Below are 20,135 nucleotides of genomic sequence, written 5' to 3' on the forward strand. Positions count from 1 at the left end.
CGTCAATAAACCGCTTCATACGCGCGTCTACATCACTGTGAATATTTACCCGGACCCAGAACTGCTTTTTTCCTGGTATATATATATATATATATATATATATATATATATATATATATATATATATATATATATATATATATATATATATATATATATATATATATATATATATATATGTATAAGTGGCTGTGCTGTGCATGTCACAGTGTTCATAGAAATTGTCACGGAGCGTTTCCTTATTGCATTTATTCAGAATTTCTTTATCTGGCCGCGCGCATTGATGTTAAGGTGATGATATGAAGGATTTATCCTTGCGGGCTTGTTATGAAACCACTGCTTTCTACGACAAAACTGCTCGTAAAACATTTGTATATACATATTTAGTTGCAATTTCCATCGAGCAGGTAAAATATAGAACTATAACTCTTGCTTCTAACGGCTGTGATAACTACTACGCTACCTAAAGGCATTCTGCTTGCCGTAAAAGCCGATCGTTTTAGGTTAATACATTCCAGCCTTTAGTTGGTCCCTGTAGAGCAAGTGCGAGTTATGCGAAATGTTATGTTGGGTCAGTTTATGTTTTGGCAGTGTTGGTTCCAATTATCATCGGTTCTTTCACCCTCGTTCCTAATTGACAATTTAACGTACGGAAAATTTCACTAGTACAGTTTTTTCTGCAAGTGCTTGACAACGACAACGTGCACAATTAAAGAATTGCAATCTAAACAGTACAACGCTGAAACTATGAACAGCAACGCACGAGCGGGTTCTTGATTTCTTCACGTAGCTTTAAATTTAATTCGTTTAGGGCTATAGAATGAGCACTGTTCGCTAGAAAAGCAAAAAAAGATGTGGCATTTCACCGTGAGCACTACTCTAAGGTGACGCATAAATACAATTGTGGCGAACCAAGTGAAAACGACTCTGACCATGCCGTTCTGACAATAACTTGGCATACTTCACAGGTTGATGAAAAAGTATACAGATCCAACGCATATATTGCAATTTATGGGAAGCGAGCTTTCGCGAAGCGTTCGACCCGAATGCTATAAATTTTCCCCTTTCATTCCTGCGTCTTTGGCGTAAAAAAAACTGGCGTGCGTGCATGTGAGCTCGCGCAACAGTGCTATGTAATTCGGCACACGCATCAATCAACTCAACGATCTAGTTCGCGTAGGCACGATAGAAGAATACGTGAGGTTGCAGCCTAACGGTTAGAGCATGTTGTCGCTTGGCTGGGGTGATGCCGTTCGATTCCAGCATTGGAGGCATGTCTTTCTTTCAGCTATTTCTGAGCAATTCGGCAAGGCGGCAACAGTACCTAAAAGCACCCAACAGCCAGGGTCAGGAAAGTCCGGGAGGGTTCGAAAAGAACACTTCACTTTAAAAGCATAATGTCGTAAAAGTCCCATATTGCCGTACAGGTATTACTCATGTGCTCATGCTAAATGTCTTGCTCCAACAGGCTTGGCCAGGCCTTCACGGCCAAGGTCGAATTGGCAGACTTAAATAAAAAAAAAACTTGCTTCTCTCCTCCTCTCTCTCACTTTCTTGGCGCACTTAATTCATAATATATCACCCGACTGAAGCATACTGTCTGCTATTTAAAGATGCTGACAGAAACGTTCCTTATCACGCGTCTTATGCAATGTCGCGTGAAAGAAAAGAAACTAATCGATGCGTGCGCTAAAGAGGGCGAACTACAAGCGTTCAAGAAGCGGCAAGTTTACGAGGGCGCCAACGCATCGCCTATGTTCAACAAATAAGCTGGCTTGATAAGCTTTCAGGGCTGACTTCTTTAACCGATATATCTGGCCGCTGTACGACTTGCGGCCACATTTTGCAGCGACGACTGCTCGTTCGTTGCACTGAAGCTGGCGTCTCGCCAGTCGGTGACTCGCGTAGATCGGTAGCCGTTGCCGGAGAGAGCGCGCAAATTAATGTAATCCACGAGGGGTCGGGGAAAAGTAACGCCTCTTTCACGGGTTCTGTAATCGGCAGCTAGATCGGGGGCCCGAAGCACATTTCGGCAAGGCGCGCTTGCAATCAGGTCTCCTAGCTCAAAAAGGAGACATGCGCCACCTTAACTGCGCAACTGTTGCTGGGAAGAGACACAGCCCGAGGCGCTCCTAACCGGCAAGAACAGGCGACGGCCAGCTGAATGGCCCCGCCAACGGGCGATTGAACGAAACGGGTTTTGTGCCCTCGGATTACAGTACGTAACTAATGACGTCTCATACGCTAAAGGAGTCGTTGTTTGCTTTTGTGTGACATAATCACATCACTAAATGAGTGTAATTATAAAAACGCCGGTTCTAAGAGCGCCTGGTCTGCGAAATGAACAGTATAAAAACGTAACATAATTATCTGCTCGTCATCAAAATGCACACGGCTCGTGTTGTTGCATTCTGCAACACAAAAATAAAGACGTAGCTACTGCACCTTAGTACCCTCTACGATGTCATGTTAAAGAAAAATGAGGTCACTGATGCTTCGGCATTGAATGACTTCGAAGGAAATAGGGCTGAAAGCACTGTGCGTACTTGTCCACAAATTACGGTGCGCTTCCTTCAAGATGTATAGAAGGTGATACGTACCTGCAGCAAAAACAAAACACCCTAAGTGTGCGTGATGGATATGGAAGCTAAAAAGGCCTTAGCTCGGGTGACGCAATATGCTAACTGTGTTTTCAAAACCAGCTTCTAGTTTGGGCCGCAGCTTCCGCATTCCTTCATTTTCTGAATTTGCATCTAAAACGTCTAAACAAAAGCATTTGCAGAGGCAAAACCAAATAAACAAGGACTCCGGGGGTTACTGCGGGAAAAAAAAGAATGACTTACGTCTTGGTAGTCTCACGGACATTATCACAAGCTTTCGGGCCTGTGAACATGTGAAAAAATTGGTTACTGACTACATTATGGAAGGCCGACGGACATTCGCATTGTTATACTTAAAACCACAGTTGAGGTTAGCATGTACCGCTCCCTATGCCAGTTGCACATACTAGTTTAATCTAAGGTTAAGGTTACTATGCATTCATGTCAGATTAATCTCAAACTGAAGCGAGTAACGTAGGCTACTTCCATGAATAAAGATGTACGTAGTAATTCATAAAATTATCTCACTTATACACCTGACGCACGAGTGAACTAGTCTTCTTAAACGCGCGTCTTTCTCTTACGTTGGAAGACCCCTTAGCAAAAGGCGGAGTTTTACCGCTGACACTTGTAACGACACGGTCTTTTTTACGAATTTTCAGTAAGCGACACGGAAAAGCATACGGCGCTCTTTCGTCAAACTGAAACTGACAAAATGATGAGAAAAAGAATAATGTACCTGGTTAATACGAAGTAAAATTTGAATAGAAAGATGAGAAAGTTTCAAGGTAAGCGTCACTTGCGGTCAGTTGCGCTCACATTTCGCATGTTCAGGGAATGCGGATTGCCGCTATTGAGTTCACATTTGTATAAACGCTTCCCTCAGATGCCAACAGCGCGCAGTCAGCTTGTGTGCGAAGGTTCAGTCAGATATGCAGTGGAGCTAGCACAGCTGGTTCAGCCTTATGGTGCCAGAGAGGTTGAGAAATAGGGCGGGAAAGGCAGGGAGGTTAACCGTAAGAAATGCTGGTTTGCTAACCCGGCACCGGGGGATGGGGAAAAGAAAGACGAAAACCAGAATAAGTGCTATGCCAACGGGCACTACAGGCGTCAAGCAATGCAGCTGTGTGCAAGTTGTTGGGATGCCGGTTGGAACGGACATTAACCGGTGCAGCTGAAAGGTACACGCTGCTTCCAAACTCTGTCAAAACTAAAACCATGCGAACCATGTCGGCCCATGCAAGCCGGATGTGGACGAAGCCATCGAGTGACGAGGCTGCCAAAGGTCAATATGACGCGATGGTGGCGACCATACGCTGTGGCAATGTCTACGATGGTTTTTGGAGTATCGCTGTGATAAAAAGGTACCTGCGTGACAAATTCCATGACTTCTAAGTACAAAACATGTTTTTGCAAGTACTAAATTTATAATGAATGCGCCATCGAGTTTTGTTGAGTTTTCTGTTGTTAAAGGTTAGGGTCATGTAAGGTTACCACTTTAGGTCCATAGAGGAGTTCGCATATGTCCTTTTCCCCAAAAGAACCTTACGAAAAAGAAGGTACTCCTCTGTCGTTTGTCACCCCGCGTGATCACCTTTCCTCTATATGTCCCCTAGTCCAAAGGCCTCTTTCGAGCGCGTTTGTCGGGAGTGTTATACTTTCTCATGAGCTTGCGAAGTTGTAATTCGGTGAGTGTTGTCTGATATGAGTTTTGGTAATATCCCTTTATTCCTGCATATAATACACGGATAACTCTCTTTACGCCCTCTCATGCTCTGCAGCAGTGGACGCTAAGAGTCTCTGGATCTGGATAGGCCACCCCTGGACACAACCTGGCAACGTTCAAACCGCAAAGCCTCTCGAGGGAAGCTATCATAACGTGACTCTTCAAGGAATTATCAGACATTACATGGAAAGGCATAGGTATCAAAACTGCAGATGCATATACGATGCTGATAAACGGGAAGGCTGTCTGCTTCAGAAGCCTTCTTTACAAAGAGAAAACGAGGTGAGACTTTTGATGTTTATGGGCGTACTTGGGAACATTGGTTAATGCTACAGTATGTAAAAGAAAAAGCAAACGCGTTATCGTAATAAAGCTAAACCATACACATGCATTCATATAGTATCTCATTAGGCACAGATGAAGAAGAAAATTTCTATGACTACATCTAATTGGCATTGAGAACGGTCAAACCTCAGTATACCGCAGCCATCGGCGACTGCGTTGCGAAAGTAGAGAAAACGCAGGCAGAAAAAGAGAAAGTTGTAAACAGCGGAATCGACTCTTGAACTCTTAAAATAAATGACGACATATGCTGGCAGAAGCTACGAAAGAAATCGATTGCTTGTAATTAATTTATCCTTTCTAAAAGAGAATCAGGAAGTGCATGCACATTGAAAATGAAGTAGATTCCTACTTTAGATCGATACTAGTGTCTTGCAGGACGTAAGACTTTAGGCAGAGTAAAGGGCATCGTGCTCCAGGATTGTCCTGGATTTGACGAGGTTAACGAAACATTGGGGAAAATCTGAAAAATTTATTAAATGAGGTACTCTATGCCTCAATTTCTTAACAGCGGCTCATCCGTAACAGAACCGAACTGAGGCCAACATTGTGACAGCGGAGGAACAAAGGCTACAGCAACAAATACGATGCTTTAACATAGAAGGATGAAGGGAGAATGCAAGTAAACAAATGAAACCGTAACGAAAATAATTTCAGAGGCCCCAGTTTAGGCTGGTGGTAGGCTACCACGACAGGAAACTGGCAAGCTCTCACAACCACGAAGTGCTTTGTCTTTCTGCCTTTCATGTCCCATGCAATTGCGCTGTTTTCGTTCCAAATACTTTACTGTAAATACTAATGGGAAGTCCCGTCCGTGTATAACTAGTAATGAGGTTAGAAGTTCAGCTGATGAAGGGATGGCGGGGATATTTTACACGTTGCCCCATGTCTTAAAGTGTACCGGGAGTTTCAAAGAATGTCATCAAAATATTAACACTAAAAAAGAAGACGTGAAATATCAGAATTATAGGCCGATTAGACATTAGTTTCAGTATTATGAAGCATTTTCTAAGGTAATCTCGAATATAATAAGGCCAGCACTTGCCTTCAGTAAGCCATAATATTAAGCCGGCGTTAAAAACGAATATACAGTAATGGGTCACATTCAGGTCCAGAGCCAGGTAATTGAGAAATCTGTGAAATCTAACAGCTCCTGTAAATGACCTTCACAAGTTACAAAAATATGATTAGTTCAGTAGAGATACGAGCACTCTTAGAGGCATTGCGCATTCAAGAAGTAGAGGAAGCATACGCAATATTTTAGTAAGCATCTTCACAGATTCAAGAGGGATATAATTGTTCATATAAAAGCGGGAAAATACCGGTGATAAGGGTACCAGGCAAGGAGGCACAACATCTATAGAGTTATTTAGTGAATGCTTCCAAGACGTATTCAAGAGGGTATATTTCAAGGATTAGGGGTAGGGATAAATGAGGGATATCTCTGAAAGTTACTGTTTGTAGATGACATTGTCCTCTTCAGCAACGCTGAAGATGACTTGCAACAAATGATTCATGACACGAACCAGCACCATCAAGTGAAGGTTTCATGATTAATATGTGAAAAGTAAGATGATGTTCAACAAGACTGGCAAGGGAACCAGCTTGTAGCTGATAGCCAGCATTCTAAAATTATGCAAGAGGGCCCTACGTTTATCTATTTATCTAGGTCAAGCAATGGGCCCGGATTGTAAGAAGGAAATCTCCAGACAAATAAAACAGTTGTAGCTCATACGTCAAGCAAGTTCAAGACATCAAGGGCACCCAAAAAATGTTAAGATTATTGCGTTCTGTCTGTAATACCCTTGAATGAATCTTGGAGGTTAACATGATAGTAAACTAAGGATCGCTCAACCAGCCATGAAATGTAAAATTGCATGTGTAACATTAACGCTTACACACAGGACGAGAGCAGCAACGTAGCAGAAAGCACATGTGTTTACAGCGGATATTAAGAAGCAGAAGTAGAGTTGGGCGGCCTTGTAATGTGTAATGACGATAACCCGTATAATGAGTGCCAAGGGAAGGAAACACAGTAAAGAATGATGAAAAATGATGTGGTCGGTGGTGATTAGGAAATTCACGCGTATTGAGTTCTGTCGGCTAACGGAATACAAGGGTAAGTTATCAATGCGAGAGGCATTCGTCTTGCAGAGGGCATGAAATATACAGAGCGTCCCACGTAGCTTTAGCCAAACAATAAATATATACAAACGCCACGTCTCGATGGGGGCGCAATGTGAGGACACCCGTGTACTGAGATTCAAGTGCACGTTAAAGAACCCCAGGTGGTCCAAATTTCCGGAGTCCCCCACTACGGCATGCCTCATGATCAGATTGTGGTTTTGGTACGTAAAACCCCATAATTTAATTTTTTCAATGCCACGTAGCTGGACAGAACCAAGGTATTATTGGTTGCCGTCATTTGGAGATACTCATATTATTTTTTGCATCTAACCTAATCACATAATTAGTCTTAACGAATGAACCAACTTCTCAAATATTATAATTGGACGAAAACTGTCAATGAGAAAATTGTAGATAAACATGACAAACTCCTGATAGAGCTTTCTGTTGCTCACTACGTGCCACATAAAAGTGTTGTTCCGAGCGTGAAAGAAACTCGCGAATACACACAAAGTGCCTCTAGCGGCCAGTCACGCGGAAATTTTGCGTGCGACTGGCCGTTACGCCGTTCTGCCGACTGGCCCTTACGTTTCCCGTTATGCATTCTTGCTCCTTTGCTATGTACTTCCAACTCCTGCCTAAGACTTTCTGTGAAGGCTGGCAGTAATTCTGAAATAAATAAATGAATAAATTCGCAGGCTTCTTTCACGCCCGAAAAAAGACTTTTATGTAGCACGTATGAGCAATAGAAAGCTGCATCGGGAGTTTTTTACGTGTGTCTACAATTTTCTCGTTGACGCTTTTCATCAACATATAAGACGTAAGAAGTTGATTAATAAATTAAGACTAATTACGTAATTAGGCGGTATGCAAAAATAATCTGAGTGTAAACAAGTGACGGCAAACAAGATTACCTTGGTTCTGTCCAGCTACGTGGCATCTGCATATTTTTAAAGTTTGGCTAAATTACGTGCGACATCCTGTACAGGCTCCGACTGATAGCTTTCTTTATCAGTCTAGGTGTGTTTTTACAGCCATTCAATTCACAATCGCCGCTCACGAGACATATCGCGGGGCTATCAAGATCTGATGTAATGCATATTTATGCGTTGCAAATTAAATAAATTCTGGGATTTTACGAGTGAAAGACACATTATGGTTGTGAAGCACGCCGTAGTGGGGGATCCGTATTAATTTTGACCACCTGGGCGTTTTTAACATGTATACATGCACCTATTGCATGGCACCCGCGAGCTTTTCTGCCTTCCAGCACTATCGAAATGCGACCGCCGCAGCCGGGATCGAACTTCGAGCTCAGCAGCGCAGCGTCATAAGCGCAGTGCTATCGCGGAGGGTCTGTGTGCGTTATATACTGGTTGTCCCACATGAGCGAAAGCTTTAAAATTGAAAGGCACTCTAAACGCGAGTTGAACCAAATGTGTACTGTTGGCACTGGCCTAGAGTTACTCAGGCTATGTTTTATTTTCCCGCAAACTAACGGATTAATGAAGTCTAGGGTTCGACGGAAGCCCGTCTGGTCGGGATGAAGCATGAAGCAATAAAACGACGAACACCGACCAAAAGAAGTACTGAAAAGAAATCTAAAAGACGTTTCGGCTTCCGTATACGCAAACCGTGTTCACAATAGGATGAAGTGAAGTTCACGGAAGCTTATGTATACTTCAGAACGTGGCGTGAGCAGCGCCTGTATGATGGGGGGGGGGGGAGGGTTCCCTCATTTCGATTGAGCGTGTGACGTGTTTTTTGTATATCCAGTGATTCCAGATACAGCCGCGATTTCAGGTTTGTTTCTTGGCCGATAACTCTCGATCGCTTAGGCACCGCTCGGTCAGCAGCACGCATTTGCGCGGTCATGCGTTATAAGCCGTATGCCCAGACTACACCAGACATAACGCGCTGTCGCGGGCCGGCCTCGCTGCACTTGACTTTGTTCATCCATCGCATGCTTGAGAGCAGCGCAATAACAGCGCGCAATCGCCCGGTCACGTGGTATTTTGACATATTTCGCGGGCTTTCTTTGGAATGCGGAAGAAAGGACCACGTGAGATATATCGCGTTGGAAACAATTTGTTGAGAGGTTTCTCAAGGGGCTCTACAACTTTGCGTATCCCACTTGAGGTCTGCAGCCAATACTTAAAAAGTTCATTAATTAAACATACCTAATTCATTAGTTAGGGGAAAATAAAAAATGGCCTGAGTGACTCTAGGGCAGTGCCAGCATTATGCATTCGGTTCAACTCGCGTCCAGACTGCCTTTCATTTTTAAAACTTTGTCTGAAGTTATATGGGACAACCTGTATATCGTGTTATAGTTTCAGCTCGCACTGCAAATACATCCCTTAGCTTCCTCAACCTTCCCATTACTCTACAACACATAACCAAAAGTACCAATAGCTAATTAGCAGGACAATATTCAGGTAAACGACAAAAAAATTGACGTCGACAGCACGTAATGAAAAGATTGGAACTCGGGAAGAAAACTTTGCAGAATTGACGAAACAAGCGCACGAATTAAGGGTTTTGGGGACAATTCCATGGCAGGGTATATCTTTGTCAAAAAAGCACGACGAGTGTTTAAAAAATTGGTCTCCAATTCACGCTGTGAAGACGGGTAGACAGCGAAGCTGTAAACGACAACTAGAATGGCCTACGACTTGACTTGCGGCACTACTTCGTCCACCTACAAAGAGCGAACCAGAGAGAAGAGAAATGCACTTAAAGGGACACTAAAGTGAAAAATGATTTCTTCTGCATCAGTAAATTACCTTTCTACAACACCAAAAACACAACTCTTATAATGATAAGACGTTTGGTAAGCCAGAAGAAGCGCAACAACGAAATACGGGTGGCGACGCCTACTAAAGTTCTCGCACCTGGGGGCTGTGACGTCTTGGACTTGGATGGCATCGTCTAGGGCCTACTAATTATATATAGCTGTACAGATTGACTACATTGTGTTCTAAAGGAACCAAATATTGAACGTGACAAGTTTCGGGAACCTTTGTTCAGCCAACGCGGCCCAAATGCGAAAACATGCGTTTGAATCCCTGACGTCACGCTGACGTACCGGCGCTGGGGTTTCGGCGCCAAATTCAAATACTGATACTTGGACCTTCATTTTCTCTTCTAATATTCGAACTATTTTTTTTAAATGACTGCCTGTAGGGTTCTCAAACAATGCTTCATTAGTCTAAGCTGATTTATTGTTTTGCTTTAGTGTCCCTTTAACCACACTTTCGCCACGTTTCGTATGCACGCTGCTCTTCAGGAGTCCTCACTTTACGTGGCCTTCACATAGCACTGTCACAACACAAATCAGTGGCAAGGCGGGTTCTTCTTTAACACACGAAGGTGATATGTGTCACTCCGTGCTTCGTATGCTACCGTTGTCGCTTCCCGGCAACTGCAGCTTATGCATACAACCGTAATATTTACCGGCAAACGCTTGCGGCGAATGCTATGCGCGAATGCGATCTTTCTAGTTCTTTTTTTCTCTTTCCGCCGCTCGACCGGTAGCGCTGCCGCCGCGAATGGATGGACGGACGCACGGACGGATGGACGGACAGACAGACGGATGGATAAATGGATGGATGGATGGATGGATGGATGGATGGATGGATGGATGGATGGATGGATGGATGGATGGATGGATGGATGGATGGATGGATGGATGGATGGATGGATGGATGGATGGATGGATGGATGGATGGATGCTATGAGCGCCCTCCTTGAAACGGGGATGTTGGTTGCGCAGCCGTGCTCTTGTTATTTTGGCTAATCTGCTACCTATATATTTTAAAGAACAAAAGAAGAAGAAAGAAAGAATGATCAGCATCAAGCTTTTTTTAACCACTATTGGGAACTTTGTTTTTCCACGCCTCCGTTCTTTGTGGTCTCCCTACTTTTCTGCCACCAAACTTCCAAACGCCTCTTACTAATTTTCATAGCGGACATGTTTAAATCCTCCTGCTATCGCTGAACGGAAGGAATTCAAGGAGGCTAGGATAGCTTAAACTGACCGCTCGGTAGATATCTTCATATTCTAATAAAACATGTTCCGTCTTTTCCATAGCTTTAGCGCAGCATGCGCATGCTATTTCTTCCATGTTGCACCTCGCTTTGTAAGTACGCGTTCTAAGACATCCTGATGGATGGATGGATGAATAACTTTCTTGAGGTCCATAGGTGCGCGCGATTAGTGCGCATCGGCCCGCTCCCATGTCGGGACAGAGAGACCATGCCCCTTCGCCGCGTCGCGGGCCCGATGGACAGCCCAGAGCTGTGCTTCAAGGTCCGAGCTGTGTAGAGCTCGGTCCCACTCTTCCTTGGTGGTCCTGATCTCCCTTCGAAAAGTAGAGCTTCCTCCTGAGTTATTAAGAAATGTTCCTTTCCTGATTTCATTTTTTCCTCTTAGTTCCGCAAAGCAGGCTTCTTTTCCATTGACGCCTTCCATTAGACTGTGTGAGCCTCTCTGACTTGGCGTTTGACGTTCTTTGTTGCCATATTACTATACCGGCCGCATATTTGCAGGTAGGCTTCCTAGTTCTTTTCCTCCACTGGGAATCGATGTTTTTCCTGTACGAATATCTAAACACTCTCGCAACCCATTTACTACCTTCCATATTCTTAGTCGTTATTCAAAATTCATTTTACGGTGAGCTTCTTTCGCTTCAAAACTTGTGCTGCTCATATCACCCTGCACAGTTCAATTGTAGTGTTCACGTGAGCGCCCAGTGTGAGGCACCCCACTGATCTTTGGTTGCTATCGTGGTCCTGATTGTACCCGTGATTTCAAGCAAACAACCGCATTTCCAAATGTAAGTCCTGGAGCCATTACACCTTTCCACATTACCTCCGCGCATGCATGGAGGCGAGCGCTATCTGCTGCCGCTGCGAGGAACCCAGCGGTGCACGCGGTGCGCGCTTCCCGAGTGTTTGCCTACGGAGACGACAATTGTGGCGACTGTCCTCTATTCGTGTTCCCCACTGCGCGGGAGACCAGTTTGCGCCGTCTGCCGTTCCTGCACGTGGGGGTCGTTGCCCCCTGCTCGCCCGACGGAGGCGCCACCACAGCCACTTGGCAAACATACGTTTACTTCTGAAAAAGCCAGTCGACTCTCCGTTCTCAACTTGTCAAAACGTATATTACTTGCCTCCGCTAAACCGAGCTCCTAGCAAGTGGTGACCCAGGATATTTGCGTTTTTTTTCTTCGAACACTGCCATGAATGTCGCTGCTCATACTTCTGACAGAGAAGACGCCATGATTACGTATCCTGTCATCGCCGTAGAGCTTCACCTTCCCAGTTTTTCGCACAAGAATTCTCGAGTTTGGTCTATGCAAGCCAGAGGGCCGTTTTCATCTCCGGCGCATCACTTCACAGACAGCAAGGTACCTGCACGTCATCGCCGCACTACCCTCCGACATCTTCGATGCCATAGAAAACTTGCTAGTGGGTACGCTTTCTGCCACAGCATACGACGACCTGAAACGCATGGTCCTACAGCCCCTGGAGCCATCGCAACAGAGTAGGCTTCAACAGCTCCTCTCCGAGGAACTCAGCGACCAACGACCGTCACAACTCCTGCACAAGTTGCGTGAGTTGCTGAGTGGCCACTCCGCATACAAGAGCCAGTTTCCGATTTTGCCCGAGCTGTCCGCAAGCATGGTGCTCGCGGGTTTCGACGAGACGAGTCTCGATCGGCTAGCTGCACTCGCTGACCGCATATGCGACTGCTCGTCTGCGGCACAGCTACCTATCACCGCTGCGAGAGTCTCAGAGCCTGAAGACCTACTCTTGCTCCTGGAGCAAACAGCCGACCGCCTTACCAGTGCACTGGAGAAACTGACGATGGGTGGCAACATTGGCGACCATCTTCGACGCAACCATTCGCCTTCAGTCTCGAAGCGCACCTAGGAACTCGCCGCACCAGTTGTTCTGGTACCACCATCGCTTTCGTGAAAAAGCAAGTTGCTGCGCACAGCCCTGTTCGTGGACGGTAAATACACCATCCAGCCGCTAACGGCGGCATGCGACACCGGCCCTCGCGCAAACCGCCTATTCTACCTAGTCGACCGCATCACCGGCACCCGCCTCCTCGTAGACACTGGAGCCGAGCTGTCAATTGTTCCCGCCACGGCCGCAGATCGCCAATGCCGCCAGTCACACGCAGGCTCCACGCAGTGAACAACACTGCCATAGCGTAGTATGGGCTGCGGTCAATAACGCTAGACATTGGACTCCGGTGCTTGCACAGATGGGTGTTTGTGATCGCCGACGTCAGCCTTGCCATATTGGGAGCGGACTTCCTCAGCCATTTAACCAAGCAAGATGTGAGCGTTCGCGACCAGCGTCTAAAGCATAACGTCACATACCTCGACGTGCTTGGCCTCTAGTCCAACCTCACCTTACCTGGCATCCATAAGTTTCGGCCAGTCTCAACGTACGACACGATACTTGCTTAGTATCCGCAACTCACGAAGCCCCGAAACGATGCGCAGCCCGCGAAACATAAGTTGACGCATCAACTCACCAACAACGGGCCACTTGTCGTCGCTCGGCTATGTAGGCTCGCTGGACGGAGGATGGAAGTCACCTGCCGTGCGTTCGAACACAGGCTTCAGCTCGGCGTTATTCGTCTTTCCTCCAGCAATTGGTCCACTTCTCCACAGGGTTCCAAAATACGACAGTGCCGACTGGCGGCCTTGTGGTGATTACCGAGCTTTCAATGCCGTAACTACTCCTGATCAATCTCCCCTTTCCCACATTGATGACTTCGGCACTCGTCTCGCAGGAACCAAAATATACAGTAAGATCAATTTGATGAGCGCATACCACCAAATTTCTTTCAAACCCAGCGACATTCCGAACAGAGCAATCGCTACTCGGTTTGGCTTATTTGAGTTTGTCCATATGCCTTACGGTTAGAAGAATGCGCGGCGCAAAGTTTTCAAAGGTTCATGGACGAGGTTACGCGCGGACTCCCGTTTGTTTTCGTCTACCTTAACGACATCCTTGTTGCAAGTCGCACAGAGGAAGAGCACAAGGTGCACCTTTGCCTTCTATTTGAGCGACTGGATGAACACAGCCTCGTCCTAAAGACTCAGAAATGCGTTTTCAGAGTTGGAGCCGTGGATTTTCTTGGCCATCGCATTTAATCCCGAGGCATCAAGCCATTGGAATCTTGGGTGCAGGCAATCGAGAACTTCCCTTCTCCAACGTCCTTCCGAAAGTTGCGAAAGTTTCTGGGGCTCATAAATTTTCACAGGCGCTTCAAACCATCCTGTCCGCAAGTTCTACAGCCGCTTACTGACCTGCTGCGTCGTGACTCCAAAAAACTTCCTACCTACCACTGGTCCTCGGTGCACAAACACTCCTTCCAGGTAGCCGAAACGCCGTTGGTGAGTACAGTGTTGCTGATTCATCCGTTTCCCGACACTCCGACTCGCCTTATGGTAGACGCGTCGACCACGTCAGTGGGTGCAGTACTGCAGCAGCGCGATGGCGCAGACTGGAGGCCGCTGGGCTTCTTCTCAAAGCGCCTCAAATCTACAGAAGCTCGCTGCAGCACCTTCGGTTGGGAGATGTTGGCCATCTGTTGCGCTGTCAAGCATTTTCGCATTTTCTTGAAGGCTGAAGCTTTTGCGTTTTGACCAATCACAAGCCGTTAACCTTATCTCCGACTTTTCTACGCACATCCGCGCTATCTCTAAGACCGAATATCAGGCAGCTGACGCACTGTCACGGATCGACGCTGCGCCTGCTGGCCTTGTGGATTTCCAAGCTTTACCTTCCGCCCAACAAAACTACCCCGAGCTGCGCCAATTTCGGGAAAAAAGCTAGTCTCTCCAGCTTGCGGAGGTGCCGCTTCCCTAGACATCAACATTGGTCACGTGCGACACATCGCAGGCAGCTCCTCACCCGTTCGTGCCCCATCAGTTTCGGTGGCCAATATTCGATTCATTGCATTGGCTAAACCATCTCGGCATCAGAGCGACAGAGAGCACAGAGGCTAATCACAGACCGCTTCTTCTGGCCAGGGATCAACAAAGATGTTCGAAGCTGGGCAAGAGGCTGCCAAGCCTCAAGCCGTGAAAGTGACCCGGCGCACACGTTCAGAGGTGAAGCTGTTTAGACCACAGAGAGCCCATTAGATCATGTGTATTTAGACTTGGTTGGGCCTCTTCTGCCCTGCCAAGGTTTGAGGTACCTCCTCACGTGTGTCGACCGGTGCTCAAGGGGGCCGGAGACGACGGCTCTACAAAACATTACTGTCGAAACAGGTGTCGCTGTATGGTTGCCCTTTGCGTATAACTACTGACCGAGGCCGACAATTCCAAAGCTCGCTTTTCCCTGTCCTGGCGAGACTGCTCGGCATGCGCCTACGTAACACCATGCCTTACCACCCACAGAGTAACGGCATGGTCAAGCGTCTTCATCGACAACTGAAGGAGTCGTTCACCGCCACGCCCGACAGACAGCACTAGGTGGAAAGGTACTACTGGGGCTGCGAACATTATTCAAGGATGACCTAGGAGTCAGCGCAGCCAAGATGCTTAATGGATCAGCAATACGTGCTCCAAGCCAGTTTTTCGGCACCCAGCAAGGCACTCCACCAGCGGCCGCACAGCACTTAGGCTACATTCCTGGCTCGACCAGCTTCGACCTACACTCCCACGTATCGCCCGCGGTCAGCCTCTGCTTAGTTTCCCGTCAATGAACACGGTCAGCATGTCTTTCTGCGGCGCGACTCTATCAAGCCACCATTGAGTCCTTCCTATGAAGGCCCCTCTCGTGTGGTTTCGCGTTCAGAGGAAACCTTGAAGAATGACGTACGCGGCAAAGAAGAAACATTGTGCGATATCGTGAAGCCAGCCTATCTTGAACATTAACTCTTCATTCCTTCTGCCATTCACACCTAAGCCTCCGGCATTATAGGGAGGGGGAGGGGCGACTGTCCACTATTCGCGTTCCTTTTTCCTCCGGAAACCAGTTTTGCCCATTTGACGTGCCTCCACGTGGTGGTCATTGCCCCTGATCGCCCGAGGGGGCGCCACCACAGCGACTCGGCAAACCTGCTTTTACTACTGAATAAAGTCAACCGACTCTCCGTTCTCATCCTGTCAAACCGTGTGTGTGTGTGTGTTTGTGTGTGTGTGTTTGTGTGTGTGTGTGTGCGTGTGTGTGTGTGTTTGTGTGTGTGTGTGTGAGTGTGTGTGTGTGTGTTTGTGTATGTGTTTGTGTGTGTGTTTGTGTGTGTGTGTGTGTGTGTGTGTGTGTGTGTGTGTGTGTGTGTGTGTGTGTGTGTGTGTGTGTGTGTGTGTGTGTGTGTGTGTGTGTGTGTGTGTGTGTGTCTTGTCATGGGACTTGGTATGTTTCTTGCCATGGGACACTGAGGCAAACCCGTTCATCCTCAGACAGGTGCAATAAGGACTAGCCGCTCTAGAGGCATTCCGTAAGCAGCACAACTGCTCGCATCCTGCAGCATGCTAATGCGCACCGCAAGATGCGATGCAGGCTGTGGGGGACAAAGTAATTTGAGCTGCGCCATTCTAGAAACAAGAAAGGTCACAAGGACAGTGCACCGTGCTTGAATAATTTTCACTCAGCATGCCAATGCCTACCCTCATCTAACTTTGAAGTTCCAGGAAATATTTATCAAAGCTTTCGGTATTTTGTTCACTAACATGGCCAAGCCATAACTCAACCCAGTGAAACCTAGCGAAAACCTATTTCCGGTTCTCAATCAAATTAAAGTCATAAGAGATTACGGCACGGTAGTGACGGCGAACACTCACTATAAGATGCTCCGCGTAAGACAGAGTTTGTAGACCTCGACGTTGTCGCTCGCACCTTGGGAGCGCGCATGGTCACGTGAACAAGGATCCGTTGGTGCAACTAAGACGTGCATGCCCTTGATTCGCAGGGGTTAACATCTGTGCAATTAGATGAATGTTTTATAAAATAGCACCTTGCCAAAAACACACAAGTGCCCGAGCCCGAACACACACAAGCGCGCACACAGGCAGACACACATCTAGCAAAAGGGCAAGTATAATTCATATTCAGTAGATAGTTACGGCGAAAACAGAGTACCGGGGCATCCAGTCACGAACAGCCATTTTAAATGGCAGAAAAAACTATAAAACACGTATGGATAGACATGCCTGCAAAAATTGCTCTACACACCCGAAGGTGCTCCCGCATGCAAGAAGGCCGAAACGCAGAAAATGACTTCACGAAACACAGCACACAATCATGTATGCCAGCTATCAATCATGCAAACATTAAGAGAAATGATCAAGGAGAAATAGAAAAAAAGAAACATTAAGGAAACAATCACGCTATCTTCAAGTCGGTGATTATTTGGATATGTAAAATTGGGAAGAACCAATAGCCACAGAAGAAAGCAGTAAGAAGAAGGACGGCTTATGTGCCATTTGCTGCAAATAGACCTATAGCCTTGCGAGGTTTATCGAGTATTTCTTCGTGCAAGCACTATTTTATGTTTAAGAAAATTAAAATCTACAGGCACATCACTCAGTGCTTCGTCATTTGTAAGCGCGGCGTGATACAGGTGAACAAGAGAACGAGCTCAGCAAGGCAGTACAGAGCACAATTCCGCAACTTGCGAGCCATCGAGCACACAATGTTGCGTCGGCCCAGCCACCTTCGCTATCCAACACGCTGAAATGAGCCTGCTGAGCGTTACCATTCGTAGGCTAAGTCCACATTACCAACCAACTTCAGAGAAAACCGAGACATGTCCCTCCTGAATATAACATGTCCTAGGGTAGCACACCATGTCGTCGACACTAGCGCGTAAAGCTCCTCAACGCTGAAGTGCTTCAACCAGAGCTATATACGTTCTGCAGCAAGCTTGGGGTACTCAAACATATAATATACATCACAATGAGTTTGACAGGCCACATACATATGCATAAAGTGTTTAAGCAGTAAAAAAAAAATTATGGGAACAATCAAGCATCCAGCCTTGGAATCAACCAAGTAAGCCGAAATAGATTAGAAACTAATCAAGAAAAAGAAAACAGTGAAGTGAGTCAAAACGTTTCATAAAAGGAGCACGCAGGCGAGAGAAAACAGGCACAAAAACAGGCTACATAGAAAGCTATAGTGGATCTAAAAATAAAGCACTACATTGAATAAATAAGTGAATGACTTGTCAAGGCTTCTTCTATGTTTCATTTGAAAGTCTTATCTCGTCGGTTTGCATCACTTCGAGCGTACAGCCTACATGTATGCTCATGAATACAATAAGAGATTTTCGACTACTTACTAATATTAATGCAAAGTTCTTTAGGATGCACTTCCCACGCAAAACTCTTAAGTGGCTGTAACTTCTGCAGTATACTCTCGGGTAAGATAAAATCACATTCTTCTAGCCTACAAAAACAGTAGATAGTAGCTCTTCACCCTGTGGTCTGAACAGAGAAGCCAGCGATGGACCACTGCTTTGCCTTCTTCTACGCACACAGCACGCATCTGTCCTTCCTAAGAGCGTTCAAGCACATGTGCTACTCCGCGATTGTTTCCTGTCCTAAAATTAGGCGCATTGTTGAGCGCATGTCTTGGGCCTTTCAGCGAGCTTGTGATTTGCGTTTGTTTCTGGAGGAGATGCTTTCTGCACGCGCTCTTTGCATCGCCGCATTACTGAAGTAGCGATGGCAATACTTTAAAACAGATGGGCGTCGACGTTACAAAAGAAAGCTGTCTCCATTAACTTGACGTAATGTCATTCTCTCTTTAAGAATTCACCGTTCAGTATATATATATATATACTGTTCGAGAAAGATCGAACGAGTTCAGCTTCACCTGTGAGCTAGTTAAAAACGGAACCTATTGGACTAAGTGAATCAATCTAAAGAATAAAGTGTACCGCCCGGAAAGGGCAGCATCACATAAACCCTAGAATACACGCTCGCAATTCTTTATTAGTGATGATAATACTGGTCGGGAGGTTGATATAGCTGGTGCAAAGTTGAATAACAACAAAGATTTACAAAACTCCCAAGCACCCTTACTGGAGTAATACGTAACGGTCCTCTCAAAATACCTCCACCTGGAACGGCATGGCCCGCGTGGATGCTGCTAATAGTCAGGGTGATGACTCTGACGAGTGACTAGTATACGGAACATGTTCGCCATGTCTCAGTTCCTCGCGCTGTTTGGCGACATTATGTGTGAAATGTAACTTTATTAGACTGGTATTTGGATTTTTTTATTAGTCATTACTGACTCCCACGCTGCCCTTCGCAGACTACAGAGAAGTGAGGCTAATGTTCCAGTTGTGCGTAGCGTTAGTCAGTCTGCCGGCAAAATTACATCTCGTGGGGTATCCTTTGTCGGCCAGTGAATACCTTCGCGCGTAGGTATGGCCCCTAATGAAGAGCCTGATCGACTGGCTTTCCCTTGGGCTCGCAGTGACTGTGACTGCCCGGAAATTTCGTGTAAGCTTGATTACGCTAGTCTGCTCAGCCTTTGGTGTTTCCTTAAGCGGCTTCGCGACCAGAGTGTTGGAAATGCAACATTTCTATAAGAAACTGACTTAGCTTGCCTTTTGTAGTGCAATTTTTTTGTGAGTGAAGATACCTAGTTTGTTTAGCTATTTTTTCTGTTATTGTTTTTGTAATTAGTGTGGTTTGCGGGACATTTTTCCTTTTTACTTCCCGTTCTTCTATTACAGCGAAGCTGTATATGGCTGGGATCCCTCATTCTTTCGTGTCCGTCAACAGAAAATTATCATTATCAGTGGACATCATCATCAATACCCCCGTAAGCAAGCAAAATATGCAATGGCTCCTAGCCCCGTAAGGCAGAGGCTACAAGCACTCAGCAATGTGAAGCGAACAGTGCTCACATTTTTTGGAATCACGAATCACTCGTTGTCCCACGGATGAACAGGGCACGCTTATCGACCACATAGCATCCAATCTTCTTACTAACCCTGACTGTGGTGTTGTCGAAGCTTCAATAACCGATCATTACCCAACATTCTTGCGCTTAACTTCTACTGCTCGCATTACCGATGCAAGCTTCACCAGAAAGAAGTTTAATTCGTCAATTTTTATTGAATTAATTGCCGCTTCAGACTGGTCCCCAGTAATGGTAGGTGATAACCCTGAAACTGCCTATAATACATTCTCACAAATTATTTCTAAAGCTATTTCAGATTCCACGGCACTAATGAATTGTAAAAAAAACGTTTTCAGCTCCTCGTAACCCATGGTTATCCGCCAGTTTGCTAAATTGCTTAAGGAAAAAAGATAACCTTTAGAGAAAAACAAAAAAACAGCCATTTA

The 20,135-nt window shown here is 46.0% G+C and overlaps 1 protein-coding gene across 1 annotated transcript in view; it reads right to left on the minus strand.

The window, feature by feature from the left end:
- Nucleotides 1–18,314, minus strand: part of LOC135904827 (pancreatic lipase-related protein 2-like) — a 62,792-nt gene extending 44,478 nt beyond the window's left edge. Inside the window, exons 1-2 of the mRNA XM_065435812.1 lie at nucleotides 18,250–18,314; nucleotides 2,844–2,883 (exon numbers count right to left, since the gene is read on the minus strand). Of these exons, the coding sequence (XP_065291884.1) occupies nucleotides 2,844–2,865 (22 nt within the window). The 5' untranslated portion in view covers nucleotides 2,866–2,883; nucleotides 18,250–18,314. The remainder of the gene's footprint in view (nucleotides 1–2,843; nucleotides 2,884–18,249) is intronic.
- Nucleotides 18,315–20,135: the final 1,821 nt, after the last annotated feature.

The sequence above is a fragment of the Dermacentor albipictus genome, chromosome 1 (assembly GCF_038994185.2).
Source record: "Dermacentor albipictus isolate Rhodes 1998 colony chromosome 1, USDA_Dalb.pri_finalv2, whole genome shotgun sequence".
In the NCBI taxonomy this organism is placed as follows: Eukaryota; Metazoa; Arthropoda; class Arachnida; order Ixodida; family Ixodidae; genus Dermacentor; species Dermacentor albipictus.